The sequence below is a fragment of the Cololabis saira genome, chromosome 14 (genome assembly GCF_033807715.1).
Source record: "Cololabis saira isolate AMF1-May2022 chromosome 14, fColSai1.1, whole genome shotgun sequence".
NCBI lineage: Eukaryota > Metazoa > Chordata > Actinopteri > Beloniformes > Belonidae > Cololabis > Cololabis saira.
Window position 1 is genome coordinate 15,653,031 of NC_084600.1, and position 19,732 is coordinate 15,672,762.

At 44.2% G+C, this 19,732-nt stretch overlaps 1 protein-coding gene across 2 annotated transcripts; it reads right to left on the minus strand.

The window, feature by feature from the left end:
- Positions 1-1,490: 1,490 nt before the first annotated feature.
- LOC133459698 (A disintegrin and metalloproteinase with thrombospondin motifs 15-like) lies at positions 1,491-17,600 on the minus strand. 2 transcript variants are annotated; one of them, XM_061739893.1, is made up of 8 exons: positions 16,439-17,600; positions 12,169-12,301; positions 11,909-12,076; positions 7,335-7,618; positions 5,291-5,468; positions 5,028-5,200; positions 3,758-3,933; positions 1,491-3,674 (listed from the first exon to the last, which is right to left on the minus strand). In XM_061739893.1, exons 1-8 carry the CDS (start codon positions 17,381-17,383, stop codon positions 2,891-2,893), a joined length of 2,841 nt encoding a protein of 946 aa, XP_061595877.1. In that variant the 5' UTR covers positions 17,384-17,600; the 3' UTR covers positions 1,491-2,890. The 2 variants fall into 2 exon arrangements, with proteins under 2 accessions (XP_061595877.1, XP_061595876.1); XM_061739892.1 differs by having other exon boundaries at positions 5,028-5,203; positions 16,439-17,599.
- Positions 17,601-19,732: the final 2,132 nt, after the last annotated feature.

Here is a 19,732-nt window from a genome sequence, read left to right on the forward strand (position 1 = left end):
TTCTGTAAGACAAAGGAGAAGAGGAACTCCACCTCGAAGAAGATGGACGGAAACGACACATTATTGGGAGGACGAAGGTACCGGAGGATCATTCGAATGGTCACACAGTCTTGGTCATGTGACCGACGAGGTCACATTGTGACGTGATGCGCTAAACTGGACTATTGAAACATCTGAAACGCACCATTAAAAGGTTTTTGCGACAGTTTTTCGGATTGTAAGTTTTTCCATTTCAAGTTTTTCTTTTGCTATATTTAGGAATTTTGCACCATTTTGGTGGAAACGGAAACTCAGCAGCTGCATCACTGAACGTTAGCTAGAGACAAGCCTGAGCTGACCTTTAGACGCCATTTCGGCTCATTATTCCTTCATGCTTAAAAATATCTAATTGTAGACAGTCAGAGTGGTTACATGCACATCTAAATCCAGCTATTGGCAACTTTTCAGAGAAATTCAATTGATAATGGGGTTAGGTGCGTTAGACTCCGCAACGCTAGGCGTTAGCGTTCTTCCGGTTCTATTAGTAAACAAGCGCGAAGGAGGACAACATGCAAAAATATGGCCCCTAACGATGCAGCAGCTCTGTGAATGTCGTACATACTAAACTGATCAGGTTGCAGGTAAGATGCAGCAAAGTCTCCCTCTTCTTCTTCTGTTACCGTGTTGTTGTGATGCCGTGACTGTTATTATTCCCGCTCCCGCAGCTTGTCACTTCCTGACGGGGGGGTACCGAGGCGGTCAGTAGCTCGGCTAAACATAGGTTGGTATACATGCTGGAATAACTTGCATTAGGATGCATTATCTGGCTAAAAGCTCAAGCTCAAGAGATTCAGTTCGGTTGGACTACAGCCTGGCTAAGGCGTATACACAGCTTTTAAAGCTTCGATATCGGTTGCATCAAGGCAACAATTCGACTTTCTGTTCATGCATGTAAAAGTACTGCGTGATGCTGATATGAGAATGTCAATATTTATAAAACTGACCATTTAAAAATGTCCCAAGATTTGCATCATCTTCACCACAAGAGAGTCCGGGTTGCCAGGTTTGGAGATCTGCCCTCAGAGAGGCCACCTGATTGGGCAGGAGGACTTCCTGTTCTGCCAGCTCGCAGGGGTTTTAGGAGCGACAATCCGCAACAAAGTCAGCTCCTAAATGGTCACAGCTCCAAGTACCACTGCTCACTTCACCCTCCACGTCTTCCTTCTCTTACTCCCTTTACTTTTACTGGCACAACTTATATACTGATATATATCTTAAAAGAAGACTGGACCTGGTCAAGTAGGTTTTATTATAAGGGGGTTTGGTTCTGTACTGCCCTCGACGGTCTTGTGTGTGACCAAAAAGATTTAACAACAGAATAACACCATCATTTGCAATGTTTATACAATAATAACCTACAACAGATATGAATCAGAAACCCTGAACAGCGAAGGTTGCTATGTCCTGCCTTCACGGCATCCCATCATTACAGAGCAACACACACTCACAGCTGTTAAGTAGTTGCTTTATTTTGGAATAAATACAGAGAAGTCAAAGACAGTTTACAAATGTCTGTGTAAAAATAAGACTTGAAAAGTATATACATGTTTCTGCACAGAGCTGAATAAATGTATACATAGTATACAGCCCAGCTCGCGTGGGTCAAGGATTTCTTTTGCTGTACAAAGTGCAAAAGCTGACAAGAAAAAAACAGAGAAAAACAAACTAAAATAATACTCCAACTCTGGCAGGAATCATCCTCCAGTCAGGCGCTGGACTGGTCAACGTGGCCTCTTAAAAAAAAAAAAAAAACGATGAAGTACATAATGGATTACAGGGTTTCTTCAAGAATGCTGGAGGAACAGCGTGTTTCAGGCTGTGGGGCCGTGAATAAGGAGGTCCGAGACGATGCATTCCCCCCGCGCTTTATTGTTTCATTGATAATAAATTATCTGCAGTAACTGTGCCAGACAGGTTTGACGTAACAGACTTCAAGACTGGCTGAAGACTGTGAAGATGAACTTCGTTTGACCTCAACAGGCGGCTGAGGTCAAGCGAAGGCAGCAGTGAAACATGTTGAGCTCAGGAGGTGAAGGCTGAACCCACATCGCGCGTATATCAGTTTGCATGGCGTCAGACCGAACCGATACGTCTCGTGAGAGGCTGCGTACGACCCACTAAAACTCAAAATGCGCTTCTCCGAGGTGACACGACTCTTAGAGGTGAAATGCTGAATGTGTCGTTGTTTGTTTCAGGAGTAGAAAGCGTGTTTAAAATGATGCAGCGATCGCTGCTGTCAAAGCTCTGAGTCTTAACTCGCCACAGCTGCTAACCATCAGCCTTGTTCAAGTATACTGGTATTAGGAAACTGATACAGCAGCAGCATTCGTGCACCCCCGTGTATCATGAGATGTCCCTTTTCAGAACTAATTTAACGCACCAGCAAAGAAAAATTAGTGGATATTTATGTACGTCGGTCTTGATACATCTGCAATTTGAAAAATGACGGGAGTCATTTTGTTGGAGTCTTTTGAGCTAAATCTCCGAAGCCTGCGCCGTTAAACTATTATGACATCAAATGGGTTGCAGGACCACATGGCAGAGGCCGTTGATTGCTAACAAATGGGACTTTTCTGTGTCAGTTAACAGAACGAGAGATTTACATTTCACTTGACTCACTATTTCCTGTCGGATTTACACCTCGGCCGTGTCTTTCAAAGGCACACTGATGGCAGTGAAAAACGTCTTCCAGCTTCTTGTCTTTCTTCACAGAAATGTCCTTTAAGCTGATGCCAGTGGAAACATCTCCACGTGACAGACACAGCGTAATAACCGCAGGTGGAGTCAGTTCAGTTCTATCTCAAACGTTAAAACTCAAAAATAAAAAAGGAGTCGTTTGTAGGTTTCATCCCTAACAAGGTCTGAGGTTACAGAAGTCCAGCTCCTGCGGTTTTCGCGTGCCGGTGCAGCGGTCCCTGGTGAGGAGAGTCCCGGTTTGGCTTTTGCAGAGCAGCGGCCGTCTCTTGAAGCCCTTCCCACAGGTCCGAGAGCAGGGCGACCACTGCCCGAGTTCCCACTCTGCACACGGCTCTCCACAGGCCCTGATGGCCGACGGCCTCTGCGAGGAGTCGCAGTCGAAGCCGGGCTTCCCGTCCGCCCTCAGACACTGGACCAGCCTCCTCTGGAAGCCCTGGCCGCAGCTCGCCGAGCAGCCGTCCCACCCGGTGGACGTCCATTTCCCCCCGGCGGAGTCGTAGTCGGCCTTCAGGGTGTCGGCCTCCTTGCGGCTGCCACCGTCCTCGGCCAGGACGCTGTTGTGAGAGTTTGCACGCTCCTCCTTCTTCAGGGATTTGTCCTCCTTGGTCTGACGGGGGAGGTAGAAGGAGTAGCGGATGCGCGGCGGCGTCATCTTGCCGGCACACAACACCTCCACGGTCAGAGTTTCTCCCAGCGGCTTCACCACCTGCAGGGTCTCCGAGAGGCCGGACGTCCCGCTGTAGCGCAGCAGACTGTCCTTGACCAGGATGTCTCTCTCTCCGGCCGACACGATGTAATTCCCGTTGAGCAGGTAAAGGCCTTCGCCGTTCTTCACCGCCAGATAGTTGTCGTCACTCTTCATTCCCTTGTAGCCTCGCTGGCGGACGTCTACGTTGGCTGAACCCACCGGCAGCGTGACAACAAAGTTGTAGCCATGCCTGCAGGCCGAGGAATGTGACAGTCAATGACAGCTTATAATCATGACACGTTATACGTGAGGGAGGATTCTGGTTTCACTCACAGCGGCTTCGTGAAGAGCCCCGACACCTTCTTGCAGCCTTTGTTGTCACCGCCGCAGATTCCACACTTATCAAACTTGCTGGACGAGCCGATTTTACGGTCGCAGCCAGCCTTGATGCACTTTCCTTGGACACACACTCCCGTGGAATCTGGCGAGCACGGAGTCCCGTCAACGACCTGCAACACACCCGGCAAGGTTAATGTCGCCTCGACATCACAAGTACCAGATTAGAAACCTCAGAAAGATATGCAATAAGTGGGCTATTCTGAGTGGAAACTATGAGGATGATGTACAATACGTTACACTCTGTAAACATCCTCCCTGTTGCCAGGAATCGTGTCCAATAAATCCCCATACATGGTTGAAGACTGTTCATGTTTTAAGGCTTAGTGGTGAATAAAAATCAATCAATGTTCCCCTCAAAGTTCCGATGGGTTAAAACATCCAGCTGCCGTGTGATGTCCTGTAACGGCTCTTATCTCGTCCTCCTCCGTCGCTGGGACGGAGTAGGTGTGAAAGCTGCCCAAGCTCAACTCACAGCCCACTATCAGACTAAGATAAAACCTCCTCCCTCCCTTCCTTAAGTCTGCTTCAGCTAGAAGTAGCGTCCACTGGCCAGACTTTGACCTCGATCGGACATATCAGCTGTTATTATAAAAACCAGTGGCAGCTGGTGGTAAAAATCTTTGGGGAGCGCAATGTACCTTGGCATACATTGGAGTTTAACGGTACACAAAAGTCACGGTTAGGTACAAGCTTGGTACAATGGGGAGAAAAGAAAGGTAGAAAATAATATTTTGGTCCTTTAATTGTGGAAAATGTGTATTGGTCATAAGTTTTAGTGAAGCAGTGCAGTGGAAAAAGAAAAGTGAACATAAAGTACTGTAGGGGTTTAACATTTCAACAAGTCCACTGTTATTAGGGCCCGAGCACTGACAGTGCAAAGGCCCTATTGTATATGTAGGAATTTTTATTTTTCTCGTTTTTATTTTTATTACACAATTTATGCCATTTTTTCGTCCGTTTCTTCGCCCGAACCGTAACGTGTGTTCATTGCCCGTTCATCGCTGCTTGCAGCTTGAATTTTGTATTGTTTTTTTCTTCCTGGTTTGGTTTGTTTTACACATTAGAGAGAAAAACATGAACATTTCCATTGTTCTGTCTGGAATTTATATTATTTGAAAAGGTAATGTTCCTTTCTTTCAGATATTTGATCAACAAATATTATTTCAAGAGCAAGTGTTATAGAACGTATTTAACGTATGTGTACCTTGGGGGCCAGGACGTAGAAGTAGCCGGTGCCGTTGGCCCTGCAGATGAGTTTGCACCTGTCGTCGGGCGACACGCCCGAGTACTTGGGCACCCACACCACCGAGTGTGTGATGAGATTGCTGTTGAAGTTGCGGCCAGACGTCTCACACTGCTCCTCCCTGAAGGTCTTACCTGCTGAAAGAGGAGGAAGGTGCAGCAGGTAAGAGCTGGGCGAACTGTAGGAGAGAGGTGTCAAGGTTACCCGTCTTGAGCAAGTCCTACCTGTCTCAGGGCAGCGGCCCAAGTTGCAGGAGCGATACTTGACCCGAACCCCTACACAGTATTTACCCCCATTTGATGGGACTGGGTTGTCACACTCCCTTTTGGACAGCTGGACGCCGCCTCCACATGTGCGTGAACAGGATCCGAATGGACCCCACTTACCCCAGCGGCCATCCACCTGGACATAGGAGGATAAACATGTCAGTGTCAAATACTTGACAACAAGTATTTGATGATATACAATGGGGCAAAAAATTATTTAGTCAGCCACCAATCGTGCAAGTTTTCCGACTTAGAAAGATGAGATATACCTGTAATTTTCATCATAGGTACACTTCAACTATGAGCGACAGAATGGGGGGAAAGAATCCAGGAAATCACATCTCAGGAATGTTTATGTATTAATTGGTAAATTCCTCGGTAAAATAAGTATTTGGTCACCTACAAGCTTTCACAGACCTGTAACTTCTTCTTTAAGAGGCTCCTCTGTCTTCCACTCGTTACCTGTATTAATGGCACCTGTTTTAACTGGTTATCAGTATAAAAGACACCTGTCCACAACCTCAAACAGTCACACTCCAAACTCCACTATGGCCAAGAGCAAAGAGCTGTCAAAGGACGTGTGAAACAAATTTGTTGTCCTGCACCAGGCTGGGAAGACTGAATCTGCAATAGGTAAACAGTTTGGTGTGAAGAAATCAACTGTGGGAGCAATTATTAGAAAATGGAAGATATACAAGACACTGATAATCTCCCTGGATCTGGGGCTCCACGCAAGATCTCACCCGGTGGGGTAAAAATGATCACCAGAACGGTGAGTAAAGATCCCAGAACCACACGGGGGACCTAGTGACTGACCTGCAGAGAGCTGGGACCAAAGTAACAAAGGTACCATCAGTAACACACTACCCCACCAGGGACTCAGATCCTGCAGAGCCAGACGTGTCCCCCTGCTCAAGCCAGTACATCTCCAGGCCCGTCTGAAATTTGCTAGAGAACATTTGGATGATGCAGAATAGGATTGGGAGAGTGTTATATGTTCAGATGAAACCAAAATAGAACTTTTTGGTAGAAACACAACTTGTCGTGTTTGGAGGAGAAAGAAAGCTGAGTTGCATCCAAAGAACACCAAACCTACTGTGAAGCATGGGAGTGGAAACATCATGCTTTGGGGATGTTTTTCTGCAAAGGGACCAGGACGACTGATCCGTGTAAGGGAAAGAATGAATGGGGCCATGTATGGTGAGATTTTGAGTGAAAACCTTCCATCAGCAGGGCATTGAAAATTAAACGTGGCTGGGTCTTTCAGCAAGACAATGATCCCAAACACATCGCCCGGGTAACGAAGGAGTGGCTCCGTAAGAAACATTTCAAGGTCTTGGAGTGGCCTAGCCAGTCTCCACATCTCAACCCCATAGAAAATCTTTGGAGGGAGTTGAACGTCTGTGTTGCCCAGCGACATCCCCAAACCATCACTGCTCTAGAGGAGATCTGCATGGAGGAACGGACCAAAATACCAGAAACAATGTGTGAAAATGTTTGACCTCTGTTATTGCCAACAAAGGGTATATAACGAAGTATTGAGATTAACCTTTGTTATTGCTACTGCTACAGGACTCATAACACCAGTCCTTATGTAAATACTTAATTTCATTGCACTTTATTTTTTGCTGTTTGGGATTCTGACTGTGAATGTAGCTGCTGTCCCTGGAGGATGCTGCCGAACGAAATGTTGTTGTATACTGTACAATGATAATAAAGCTTCTTATCTTATCTTATCTTATCTTATCTTATCTTATCTTATCTTATCTTATCTTATTGACCAAATACTTATTTTCCACTATAATTTGCAAATACATTCTTTAAAAATCAGACAATGTGATTTTCTGGATTTTTTTTTTCATTTTGTCTCTCATAGTTGAGATCTACCTGTAATGTAAATTACAGGCCTCTCTTATCTTTTTAGGTGGGAGAACTTGCACAAGTGGTGGCTGAGTAAATACTTTTTTGCCCCACTGTAAGTTGTACCTTGTGTGACTCTTACCTTCACGTTTTGGACCAGCTTGTCATTGCACACCCCCCTGTCGCACATATGCCCGTTACCGCAGCGGGTGCCGTCCGCCCAGGGGAAGTGCCGAGTCATGCACACCAAGTGGCCGCTGGACTTCCCCGTGCACCACAAGCGACTGCATGGAGACTGCATTAGGGGACAGGGCTTGGAGCCTTCTCCGAAGGCCAGTTCACACTGACGGTCCAGGTCATACGATGTTCCGGGCATGAGGTCGGGAAGGACAAGCTGCTTCTGAGGCTGGTCAAGCAGACACTCCCCTGAAAGACGGAGACTCAGTAAGTGATTCTCAGAAGTAACATCAGAGGATCTGGTTTTTTGACTGCTCCTCCCCAGGAGAGCTTACATCGATTTACAGTTACAAGAACAAGAGTTAGAACTAGTGTTGTTTTTGTCAGCCTGTTTCAATTTTAGTTTTAGTCTGGTCTTTGGGTCAAGCTATCATTTTAGTTTTTATTAGTTTTAGTCACATTCATACTCTTTTTAGTCGTGTCAAGTTTCAGTCGACTAAAAGTCTGAGCATTTTAGTCTTATTTTAGTCAGAATTGTGCAGGACCATTTTAGTCAAAGATTGTACAATTCAAACAAGGTTATCTTATTATTATATTATTGTTACCTTATAGACTCAAGAATACATTCATTACAGATACAGAAGACTCTAATTTGAGTTTACAAAATATTTATTTTTATCTTTTTCTTTTTCAACGTCACATTCTGTTTTCTTTTCCACGTCTATGTAGGAAAGTGTATCCAAAGACTGTCTCTTCTTCTTCTCCAGCCCCAGAGCAGATCCCCGCATTTCTCTATGTAACTTTGTTTTTAATTGACGTGAACCTAGAGCTCTGCGTTAACGGCATCAGCTGCAGCTGCATCTTCTGGATCTGATTCCCCGCTGCAGCGACTGGGATTGAGGATGTGACGTCACAACATATTTTGTAATCTACATTTTAGTCTCGTTTTTATTTGTCTACGATATTGCATTATATATTTAATTATCGTCACATGACTATCATTTTCATTGCATCTCGTCTTGTTTTCCTCAGGTGATAAAGGTTTGTTGACGACGATATTTAGTCATACTTTTCGTTGACAAAAGCAACTTTAGTTAGAACACAGTAATATTAATGACTGTATAGATGCTGCTTTAATTACTCATAAAAAACAGACTCATGTTGATCAAAGTCTAGTAACTAATATCACACAAATGCTTGTACTTCTTTATTTGGCACATTGTTTAATATCTCACACTACTCTTGAAATAATTGTCAAAGACCTTGAGTTCACTTAAGATCTACAAATGTCTACAAACTGTGATAACTGAAGGTGTTTATGAAGGTGAAAATCTTTACTAGGAAATGGCCTCCTGCAGTGATCGCCAAAAACACTTTGAGACATTTCTACAGCTTCCTAAAATCACGATTACATGATGAAAAAATAAAAGAAGATGAAAGAAGAGAGATAACAAAGCTACATTTTGACCATAAACACAATAAGGCATGGAAGAGGGAGTACCATGATGTGTGCCTAATACGCTCATTCGGTGTATAAGTATTTGTTAACGTCAAAAGAACCATAAATCCAAACTTTTACAGGAAATGTCAGTGACCCACGGGGTTAACAGAGGCTGGATGAACCGTTACTCATACTAATACTGTGTCAGCATAGTTTGGTCGCTGGAAGGAAGAACTATTTTCTAGGATGGCCAAGTGAGATTCCTGTCATAGAAGTATGCGGCTACAGGAAACATTTGATGGAGGTTTCTTGTAATTCGAGAAGTTCAGTCAGTTACCAAATTCAATAAGTCCAATGTCAAGCCCCAACGCCTGCAGTGAGATGCAGATCCAGAAGGTTCTCACATTTCCTCATGCATTTGTACTAAAACTTACTAAAGTACATGAACCACAAAAGATATCAAATCTTTCTTATCCTTGTCATTAAATGCTCCGATCCCGTCTGCCCACACGTTCAGTGTGAATGTGGTTGGGTGTGTAGACAGCCATTTATCATTGTCTTTGAAGTGGAAGCTGCTTTAGAGCTAATGCCATAAATCCCACACAGACAGATACACATAAACACGCACGAGGACCCCGCTCACAAAGATTTCCCCACCCCGATCCATCCTGAAATTCCTTCTCAAGCCCAGCGTTGTTGCACAACGTGCAGGGGATGTCTTACATGAGTGTAGCTGAAGGATTCGATCTGAGCTGGAGACGGCATGAAGACAACGAGCAAAGATCAAAGGCACGGACGTCATTAAATGTGAATGGCACACGGGAAAAAAAAAAAACCCTTATGGAAAAGGCTAAAAATAACAATAGATGCTCCCAAGTTCAAGATCACTGGAACAGAAAGTGTTCACGGAAAGAATTTCTGGTTTTCCTCATAACACAGACCACTCACCTTTATGGGAAATCCTCATGCTCAAATGGAGTAATATACACTGGAGGGGGAAAAGCAGGGTCTCTGACTCCGAACTGTTTATTATGGCATTTGTGTTGCGGTGAATTCTCAACACATCATAAAGCAGTGAACGAAAGAGGAACAGCTGGTGGCAAATTTGTTTCCTCCCATTCGACCGCAAATTTGGCAGAAGAGACACGCTCGATTAGCTGATAGCGCTCTGATACGTATACAAGTCACTCTGCGCTGAGTAAACTGAGCCTCGCCTCTTCCTTCCTATCCCGTCTCCAAAGAGCAATCAGGCAACACAATAACTGGCGGCGTGTCTGTTTGTGTGCAGACAGATGAGCAAGTGACAAATGACTCTGGAAACGGCACTAGGTGAAAATTGCCTCAAACATGTGGCAACGTGTTTTTTTCTTTCTTCCTCTCCGTTGCTGGATTTATGGCAGACGTGCAGGAAAACCCGGCTGTAACGCTAGAAAAAAACCATCTGATGTCAAGTCAAAAGATGTTTTTCTTTGGTGTGTCCCTGGAGTCGGTGTTGGTGGAGTCTCGTACTATCTGTCCAACATGGACGTATTTGAAGTAAACCTGCATGGGAAACACTGGGCAGATACACCTCCCATCCAAACCACTGTGGTAACTCTCCCAAGAACAGGCCCTGTAATTTGGAGCAGATGTGGGTGCAGTTAAAAATTCAGCATCGCTCTAAGGCCAAGTCCTGCGGTCTGGCCTGTTTGGCAAAAAAAAAAGAAAAAAGAAAGAATCTGCTCCCAAATGAATGAATTTTCCCTTGGTTGTTGCTCCTTGGAACATTGTAATATAGGAGGTTTGCATGACGTCAGAGTCAGAGCACATACTTGTGCTGGTGTTCATCCATTCTTTTGCATGCATTTCTTTTAAAAAGTGTTGTAGTTAATCAGGAATGCTAACCCAAAAAGGAAATATGGTGCAAACCTGAAGAACCTGAAAATGCGGTGAGACAGGGGGGAGCTGGTTCAGGTCGGCATCTCGAGCAGCGTTTCACGCTTGCTTTCACCCCTCTGCATGGTTTATTTCAATTTCCCTGTCTCACTCATCGGGTTGTCTCACGGGCAAGACGTACTGGTATCTCGCCCGCCAAGCGTGCTGCTGCTCTTAAAACCCCGCCTCCTCCCCAGCTTTCACTTTCAGGGTCCTTTTCTATGGAGTTTATCTCTACAATATCAACCTAATTGAATGGCGATTGATTAGATCAAAGTCTAGACATGAAAACTCAAGTGTCATTTTATTAAAAAGCATATAAAGTCTTTAAAAGCCTCTGACTGGTTGAAACAAGTCTAATTTTAAATGAAAAAGGCCAAGAAGTCAGAGGAATGCCCCCGTTGCTAGGTCGGACAAAACTGTCATCTCTCCCGTCCATTTCCACTGTAAAAACTGGGTTTTACATCACTTTATTTCTAATTATGGACCAAAGAAAATCGACAGCAACTGGATATAAATAAAAAGGAACAGTTTACGTACCGTGTAGTGAGTTTAAAAAACTGAGGTGTTCGGCAAAAACCAGACTTTGATTATTTTAGCTGACAGCACGGTGGAAGGTCGTCCACATAGCTTCATCCAAAGCAGACATGTTTCGTAATTTACCGTTGGTTTTGGAATTCAATATATTTCTGTGATTCTGTCTGTGTAGCGGGTGTCTCTTTTACAAGTGCCCCAAACACACCGCTTAACCATTTTACGATAAATAAATAAAACGCTTTCAAGGTTGTAGCTATGGGTTGTAGCTGCTGCCGAGCCGACTTTGTTTTGGAAGTACGGATCGGATTTCTGGCAGTCTGGGGATAAAAATATGCTGCACCCTCACAACACTACAAGTGTTCCTTTTACTAATACAAAGGTTAAAAAGTGATTTAAATGTTGATACAAGGCAAGTAAATACTACACATTTCCCATTGATTTGAAGGAGAGAGATATTCTGACCCGGATGTAGCGACGGAGGAGGATTTTTCTGATTGGTCAGTCAGGGACCAATCAGAAGGCTGAGAAAGGGTCAATTGCCAGTTGTGCTACTAATAAAGCGACAGGTGAGTGTGTCTTCTGTTAGTGTTTGTTCACTGTGTGTGTCTGAATTTGTTCTTGAAGTTGTTAGCAGTGGGGAAACTCACCATGGCCGCTGTCCAGAAATTCAGTGATGATGGCGGCGCTGCAGGGCGACCAGGGGCTGGTGCGGTTGATCTGGATGAGCGTAGGAGACATCATGTGATTGTCCTGCAGCTTCCCGAACACGTCCTCACAGGCCTTAACGTTGTCGTGAGGCATGTTGAACACGTGTCCTGTGGAGAGAGAGTGGATGTGTCGGTATGAAAACGTTGTTATCTTTGATCGTGTTCAATCACGACCGGAGGAGAGTCATGAATGGACATACCAAGCTCATGAGCGGTGGTGAATGCCGAAGGTAAGCCGTCGTCTTCGATCACGGAGCAGCTCCTCTTGGGGTCGCACATGGTGCCAACATCCGCCATGCCGAGAGTGTCACAGGTGGAGGCGCCACATAGGTCCTGGGAGAGAAAACACATGTACAACACGGCATCAGAGCACTGGAAACAAAATGACTCAACACAAAAAACTGATGATTTAGTGGCTTATAGACACCAGATATAAACAACTTTGACATCTTAGCTTTTAAGCTGAGCGAGAATACTTGTAAGCAAGTACTTGCGTTTAATATTTAAGTAGAGACATTATTGGTGCTAGAATCCAACAGAGTTATTATGAATATTATTTCCCCTCTAATGCTTCAGCTCACATTTCAGAAAGCTGGAAGAAAGCATGATGCTTGGCTCTTTAATGGGATCTGATGTGCATTTGCTTCCAAAATAAATATCTGCACAGTTGTCCAGATGACTACACTCAAGAAGACGGCCTGGTTATTGGATTTTGGAGAGGCCAGGCCCTTCACAACAAATTCCCACTTGCCTCGATATTTGCCAAACATGTAAGCGTGATAATCTTCTGAAAAAGTCCTCTTGCACCATTAAAGTCTAGCATGATGGATTCTGAGCTGATTTGCAAATCTGTTCTGATGTATTTGGGCCCTACAAAAGGGCAGGGCTGATCCGAACGCCTGGACACCATCAATGAGGGCGTTGGGCTTAGCAAAATATTTGCTTGAAGTAATTTATCCACTATCAATCCATCCATCCATCCATCCACCCATCCATCCATTCATCCATCCATCCATCCATCCATTCATCCATCCATCCATCCATTAAAATACAGAGCTGAAAAAGAAATCAACTTTTTGTGGAGCTGTTCTTGGGGCAAGTGTTACCCAAAACGTGTCAAACCGATCAATCATCTGCCATGAAACGTTATCAGAGACTAACTTTCAAAAACTGAAAACTTTAGTCACCCACAGCAGGCTGAGCTTTATCTGGGCCCTGTTTTCACTCCCAGGCTGGAATTGGTTTGAAACTGTCTGCAACAGTGACTCTTGCCCCGTCTGGCTTATGTTGACAGACCCAGGCAATTAACTCGTCTGAGTGTAACGTTATTAGACCAAGACGAGCAAGGAAAGTAACATTATTAAATTATCCTCCAAGCTTTCTTTTTCTTTTTTTCTCATTGGGTTTAGATTTGTCTTGTGGAGGCGGGGGGGAAATCCAGTAGCACCAGCACCGCCCTCCAATGCCCGGCCTTTAACCCTCCTAGTGGGCAGCGTTGTTTGGAGCACACCTTCTGCTATGAGGTGAAGTGACTGTCCCCGACTTCAACGTTTCCATGCCAGGGCACATTTTCCAGATGACCTATTTTACCACCGCAGGGTTTTCAAACCCTGTCGTAGCCGGTATCCATCTGGACCTGAACCCCGTAATCACAGAACGACTTCAGCAGTAAATGCCACAAAGAGCTACCCATCTCCACGGTCCCGAAACGGCGCTTCAGCGCTCCACATTCCAAGAACATGGATCACGCCGGCCGGGCCGGTTCGGTCTCACACAACACCCACAATCCTCTGCTGCACCGACTGCTACTTTAAAAAAAATCGGTGCCAAGTGAAGACCTCGACCTCTGCGACAGATCATACAAGTATAAAGCACCAAAAGTACAATTGCTGGCCGGTGCAAATGCAGTCCAGATGTGCCCATGTGCGTAGATGAGATGTGAATGTTTGAGGGTGGAAAAAGAAATTGAATGATGAACAGGGGAACAGAAACAACAATCTCAGGGGGTTTATTCTTTGCTTTGACCTACTTCCCACATTAGTCATCCATCTTTTTTAGTTTTGCCTTCCTGCAAGTTGAAGACAATAGTTTCCTGTGCTGAGAAAGGTCGCTACGCCTCCGAGTCCTGTAGGACTGTGTTTTTGCTGAAAAGATAAAAAAGTAGTGAAATAAAGGAATTTCTCTCTGTTTTCTAATATCCAAAGTGACACAGACGGGTTTATGACATCCAGACTGAAGGCCAACAGGTTGTGAGACGAGGTACAGCCACATCCTCTCTCCAAAAGGGAAAAACGTCCCGATTCATAGCTGGATCTATCGTTTTGGCGGCTCTTGCAGCTTAATGAACTGAGTAATCATCCGACATTCCTTTCACAGCAATCAGGCTTTATGTAGGATTTAAACACAACCACATTTGCCTCTGGACAACACCAAGTTGGTCTTCATAAAACCTAGGAAATTACTCTGCGGCCTGATAAACAGCCTACAGTACAATAGTAGAGGCTTTATTGCCAACTGAAAACTATGGCAAACAATAAGAACGAAAAACCCAGATTAAACTTGCTGTAAACCCACAGGAGATGAGCCTTTGTCTGAACTTTTCACCTTTGCTGAATGCAGAGATGCAAACATCTCATTTGATGCATGAAGCTGAAACGTCAAATGTTTTAGTTTTATTCTGGGAGGAAAATAAAAGACATCCGTTTTTAATTAACAAAAACAAACAGCTTTACATTAAGTTGTTTTATTATACCGTGAGTAAAACATTAAGCATTTGTCTCAGCTGTTTAAGCTTCGCACATATTACAGTTTAACGTGGTGTCGTCTCTGCTTTGGTGATTCCCTCACGTTCGTTCCCCTGAGTGGGGTTTTGTCTGTTGTATAGTGCTCCTTTGTACCGGTACACTGTGACGCTATTTACCATTAATGATCTTTCTGTGTCTCTTGTCTCTGTGTCTCTGTGTCTCACGTGATTTACATAAGAAATTCCAGCAGCAGGAATCAGTTTTTCCGGGCAGCTTGGTCAGAGCCGCTGACGAAAATGTTTCTTTGTTTTTTTTTTTTTTACCCTCTCTTGTGAAAGCATCCTTCTCTGTGCTTGTTACAGTTTGTGAAACCTCTGATTAAAGCCGATGAGGTCACCCACTCGTACGTTAACTGAAACAGTGACAGAATCCCCTGACGCCAGCGTTTCTGCTTTATATAGCAAATTAAATCCATGTGACTCACTGTAGGCAGGTCCAATAGGCAGTTTAATGGGGTCAGCTGAACTGGCTGCAGAGTTTACAACATCAGCTGAGCATGTGCAGCCCAGAACCCACCAACACTCGAGATGTTGTCGTTGGAGCACTTTCCTTTAAATGCTGACTACCTTTTAGCTTTCTTGCTGTAAACAGGAAGCAGGAGCCGAGCCTGCAGAACTCATACAGCTGAAGGAATAAGCTCTACAGGAAATGTAAGTCAGAGTGACTAATATGTTGTAAAGTAGAAAGTGTGCAGGCTGGCTGCAGATGTGCAGATGTGCCCCCGCTGGAGGGGCTTGTTTCAGACTCGCAGCAAGTAGATGGGGCAGAAACATGAGGGATGTGACTCTGAGGTACATGTAAGACCTCATCACTATTACCCTCAGCCCTTCCAGTCCTCCCTTCAGGGGCCAGTTTAACAAGGAGCAGGCAGGGAGGTGGGTAGGGCTGGAAAACCCACAGCTGGAAGAGGACGGGAGTGGCTGAGAGAAACTAGACGTTTCCGACAAGTACATCCCCAATAGGGCAGTGGCCCTCATTATATCTGGTAAAGCTGTAGGTAAAACCCCTCGAGGAGGGCATGTCATGTTAACAGCACCGGCCTGAAGTCATTCTTGGACTTTATTATGTTACAGTTGGCTCTTTTCCACCCCCAGGTTTCTGTGACAGATGCTCTGAGAAAGCCCCCTTACATCTGCAGCTGAAACAATGCCTGGACGGAGCTTTTCCTCACTCACCATGTCTGCTTTTTGTCAACTCCATAAGTCAAAGTGAACACGATTCATCAAACTGACAAATAAATGTGAGCAATGACTTCATCTGTAACCTCTGTCTCTCATCAAATATTTGGGAGTGTAGAGAAAAAAAAATCTGAGGTGTGTTCCAAGACTGTAAAACAACTCCCCCAGGGTCCACGAAGGACGATCAATATTAATGCTCTGCTCGGCTAAGGACATTTCTTTTGTGGTCAAACACCAGCCTCAAATCTGAAGCTGTTGGTGCACTGAGATTGAATTCACCAGGGGTAGAGGGCGTGTTTCAGAGCAAAGAAGCAGGGGACTTTTTAAGGCCAAGCCTACCATATGAAATCTGTGTTCATTTAGTTGCTTATTAAGTGATAAATCTGTTTTCAAACAAGACCCCTCGCGCTTTTACGCATTCCCGTGCGCCCCCCGTGCGTCTGTGCCATAACCATCCCATTCAACCCCCTTCAACTCTGATATTTTACCTGTCTGGTGAAAAGAATAGCTGTGTCCCAGTAATCTGGATGCTTGTCGTTGTTTTTATTCATCTTTTTCTGCCAGGTGCAAAAGTTCCGCAGCGTCATGGCTGCGTTCCCGGACACTTTGGGTCCCTTGTCCTCCTCTGATAAAATCACGATCTTGACAATGGTGATGCTGATCGAGTTGAGGATGCTCGGGTGCTTGTACAGCTTGGCGGCCACCGACATCAGCGTGAGCAGGTAGTGTTTGAGACCGTCTCCGTGGAACGCAGCCATGGACTCGTCCGCCACCACCAGCGTCTCCACGTATCTGGGGACGGAGGCGAAGCGCTTGGCTCTCCCCATCCTCTTCAGCATCGTTTCGGTTTCATTGTTGAAGTCCATCAGCTGCTTGTATTTCACCAGGGACTGCGCCACCTGAGGGCTCAGCTCGCTGTGCACCGCGCACCGGGAGGCTGACCTCTGCTTCAGGTTGTCGCTGCTTCTGCGCCGGAGGATGTGCGCGTCCTCTGCGCCCGCGGTGTCGTTGCGCGCCGGGCTGATGAAGTATTCCCATCCTTGGAATCCAAATGCACCCTGTAACCCTTTGCAGAGGCTTAAAGCAGCGTAAGAGTGGCGGTCTGCGTTCACATGGCCGGAGTAGAAACACCGGCGCAGGTCTGCGCCCTGCACGTCCGCGCTGGACAGCCATGGCAGCGCGTCCTGGTAAGAGTCGGAAGGTGCGATGAAACTAGAATCTGGATGTAAATCGATCACCAATTCCTGCTGGAAAGCTCGTATCTTTATGACACGCTCCACATCGAGGACGTCCACGTCGTTGTCAAACTCCTGCCACCTCCTGTCATTGTTGTCCGACACGGTCGGAAAGCAGATCTCACTTTCCATGCAGCTGACAAACGTGAAGAGTAGTGAGGCGGCAGAGGAAAGGAGAAGCGCAGTTCTGATGAACATGACGATGTTTGCATTCAGCAGAGAATGAATTGAGTGGTGTTGAATCTGCAAGATCAGGAGAAGCAGTGAAAGCCGCAGATCAACGTGAAGAGCATGATCCAAAGCGCGCAGCTCTACAACAATGCAGGTCGCGCAAGTCCACTCAGAGAAAACTCCTCCCGGTCATGACCCATTTCCATCCTCCATGTGTGAGTGTCGGATGGACTGCTGCCGTCTGAGGACTTTATGCATGCTGGTCATAGCTAGTATATGGAAACACAATCTCTCCATTGCTGGAGGAGGGGTAGGGTAACAATCCCCAGAGGCGCTCATTGGATGCACATTTCATCTGAGGACGCTTTCAGTCGCGACTCAGCAAACAGAAACTATTATAAGACGGACCTATTTTTAACTAAACTCATCATGAAACATAACATTTTCTATGCAAAATATTTTTCATCCCATTTTTATGGAGGATGCAGAGCCGTTTCTAGTTTTTTGGAGAACCCTGTTTGGGAGGCTTTATTATGTAAAACTCAGCAGGAGTTTCAAACTCTGTAAACTCGCTGCACTATTATGTGAGAAGGCAGGCAATAGTTTCGTTACTCTAATCTAATCTAATTTAAAACTAAGCTCTCAAAACAAGCCGAGTTGGCTAATATGAACTAATAAAAATAAATATTGATTTATTTTTTTTTACTTTGAAAACTTCTCGAAACTTCTCAGTTATTTATTACAGCAGTCTACTAACAGTAAACACGTGTAATTAAAACACGTGTTTAATTTTAATTAATTACAACTACTCGTCACTCAAAACAAGAGATGAGTAGTTTTGTCCTTTGTATATTTATAGTGACACATGCTTCTCAAAAACTTCTCAAACTGTAATTTGCAAGAGAAAACTTTGATTTTCTGACATCATGAATTCAAATTAGCCAAATAAATAAATAATAGAACTTCTGACTTCATAAACGCACACATTTGTGAAACAAATCTTACAAATTGTAACTTTGACTGACAAGGTGTCTGTATTTCTTTGTAATCATGTCAACTTGTAGTTCTGTGATAAAACAGAGTTATAATCTGAGGTGTAATTTAAGTGTTCCACAGTCAAAAGGGCAGCTTAAATGTTTTTACTTTGTTATCTAGGTGGCCACAAACGAAAACAGAAACTATTTCTCACCAAAATAGTATATATTGAGGCTGATCTTATAGCATCTGCACTGTCTGCATTCAACAAGAAACATTTAAATACACATATAAAATCTCAGAGTAATGGTAAAATGTGTTCAATATGACACAGGTCACAATAGCCTGCAACAGTGAATCTCTTTAGGGGACTCCGGGAGACTTAACTGCAGGGATGTGAACAGTCCCAGTCATGTCTTGGTTCTTTGTGTGTGTCACATACGACATCTAGTGGACACAAATAAACGGGATTGTTGTCAGCGCCGAGTCCCTGTTATTAATGACACGTGGTGCTGTGAGAAGTAAAGAAGTAGGTTGTTTTTTTTCTCCATTATTTTATTTGTAATTTTTCCATATAACAGACAACAGAAATAAAAACATAAGTGCAAAGATACAGAAATCCCCCCCCCCCCCCCCCCCCCTGCTCTTAGAATTCAAAATGATAATAATAATAGTACCAGCCACAGAATATGTCTATGACGTTGTCTTACTGATTGAACTTCACTACTTCACTGAAGAACATGGTAAGTGTACAATAATAATAATAATACAGAGTGTGTACAGGTATACATTCAGATTCAGATTCAAATTCAGATGACTTTATTAATCCCTTTGGGATTTGACATCTCCATCTCACACACTTAACACTATAATTTACAAATCAAACACCCCAAAAGCCATATACCCATACAATAATAAAAATATTTTAAAAAATAAGAATAAAGATAAAAATAGAAATAAAAGGTAAAAACTAAAATAAAAATAAAAAGTTCAGTGCCATAAAAAGAATCCAGTTATGTTCCAGCAGTGTAATTATCTAGGACAGAGTTGACAGATGTAAAGAAATAGGTTTAGTAGAAAACTGGTGTTTGATACAAGCAGAATATTTGTACTATGTGGAAAAAACGATGCTTATGTCTTGTTTCCCCTTGCAACCCCCGTTGCTAGGAGCCCGTTGCCAAGGAGCCTGTTGCCAGGAACGCAACAGCCGTTGCTAGGCCAAGGACCCCTGCTTACGCGTCGTCCAAATAAAAGCCAGCATTTTACTGTAAAAGAATGGTTCGATAATAATTTTAATTAATATTTGATTCAATATATTCTGTTAAAAACACACGGTTGTAAGAATTTCTGAATATATATGCACGAGGTGTCAAGCTTCAAAGCGTATTTTGCTTCATTTGT

Coding starts and splice junctions, on each gene's coding strand:
- LOC133459698 (XM_061739892.1), bottom strand. CDS start 17,383: ATGTTCATCAGAACTGCGCTTCTCCTTTCCTCTGCCGCCTCACTACTC. Junction 5,204..5,290: donor GGGCCGCTGCCCTGAGACAG/GTAGGACTTGCT, acceptor CTCCTCTTTCAG/CAGGTAAGACCTTCAGGGAG. Junction 3,934..5,027: donor TCTACGTCCTGGCCCCCAAG/GTACACATACGT, acceptor GGTGTGTTGCAG/GTCGTTGACGGGACTCCGTG.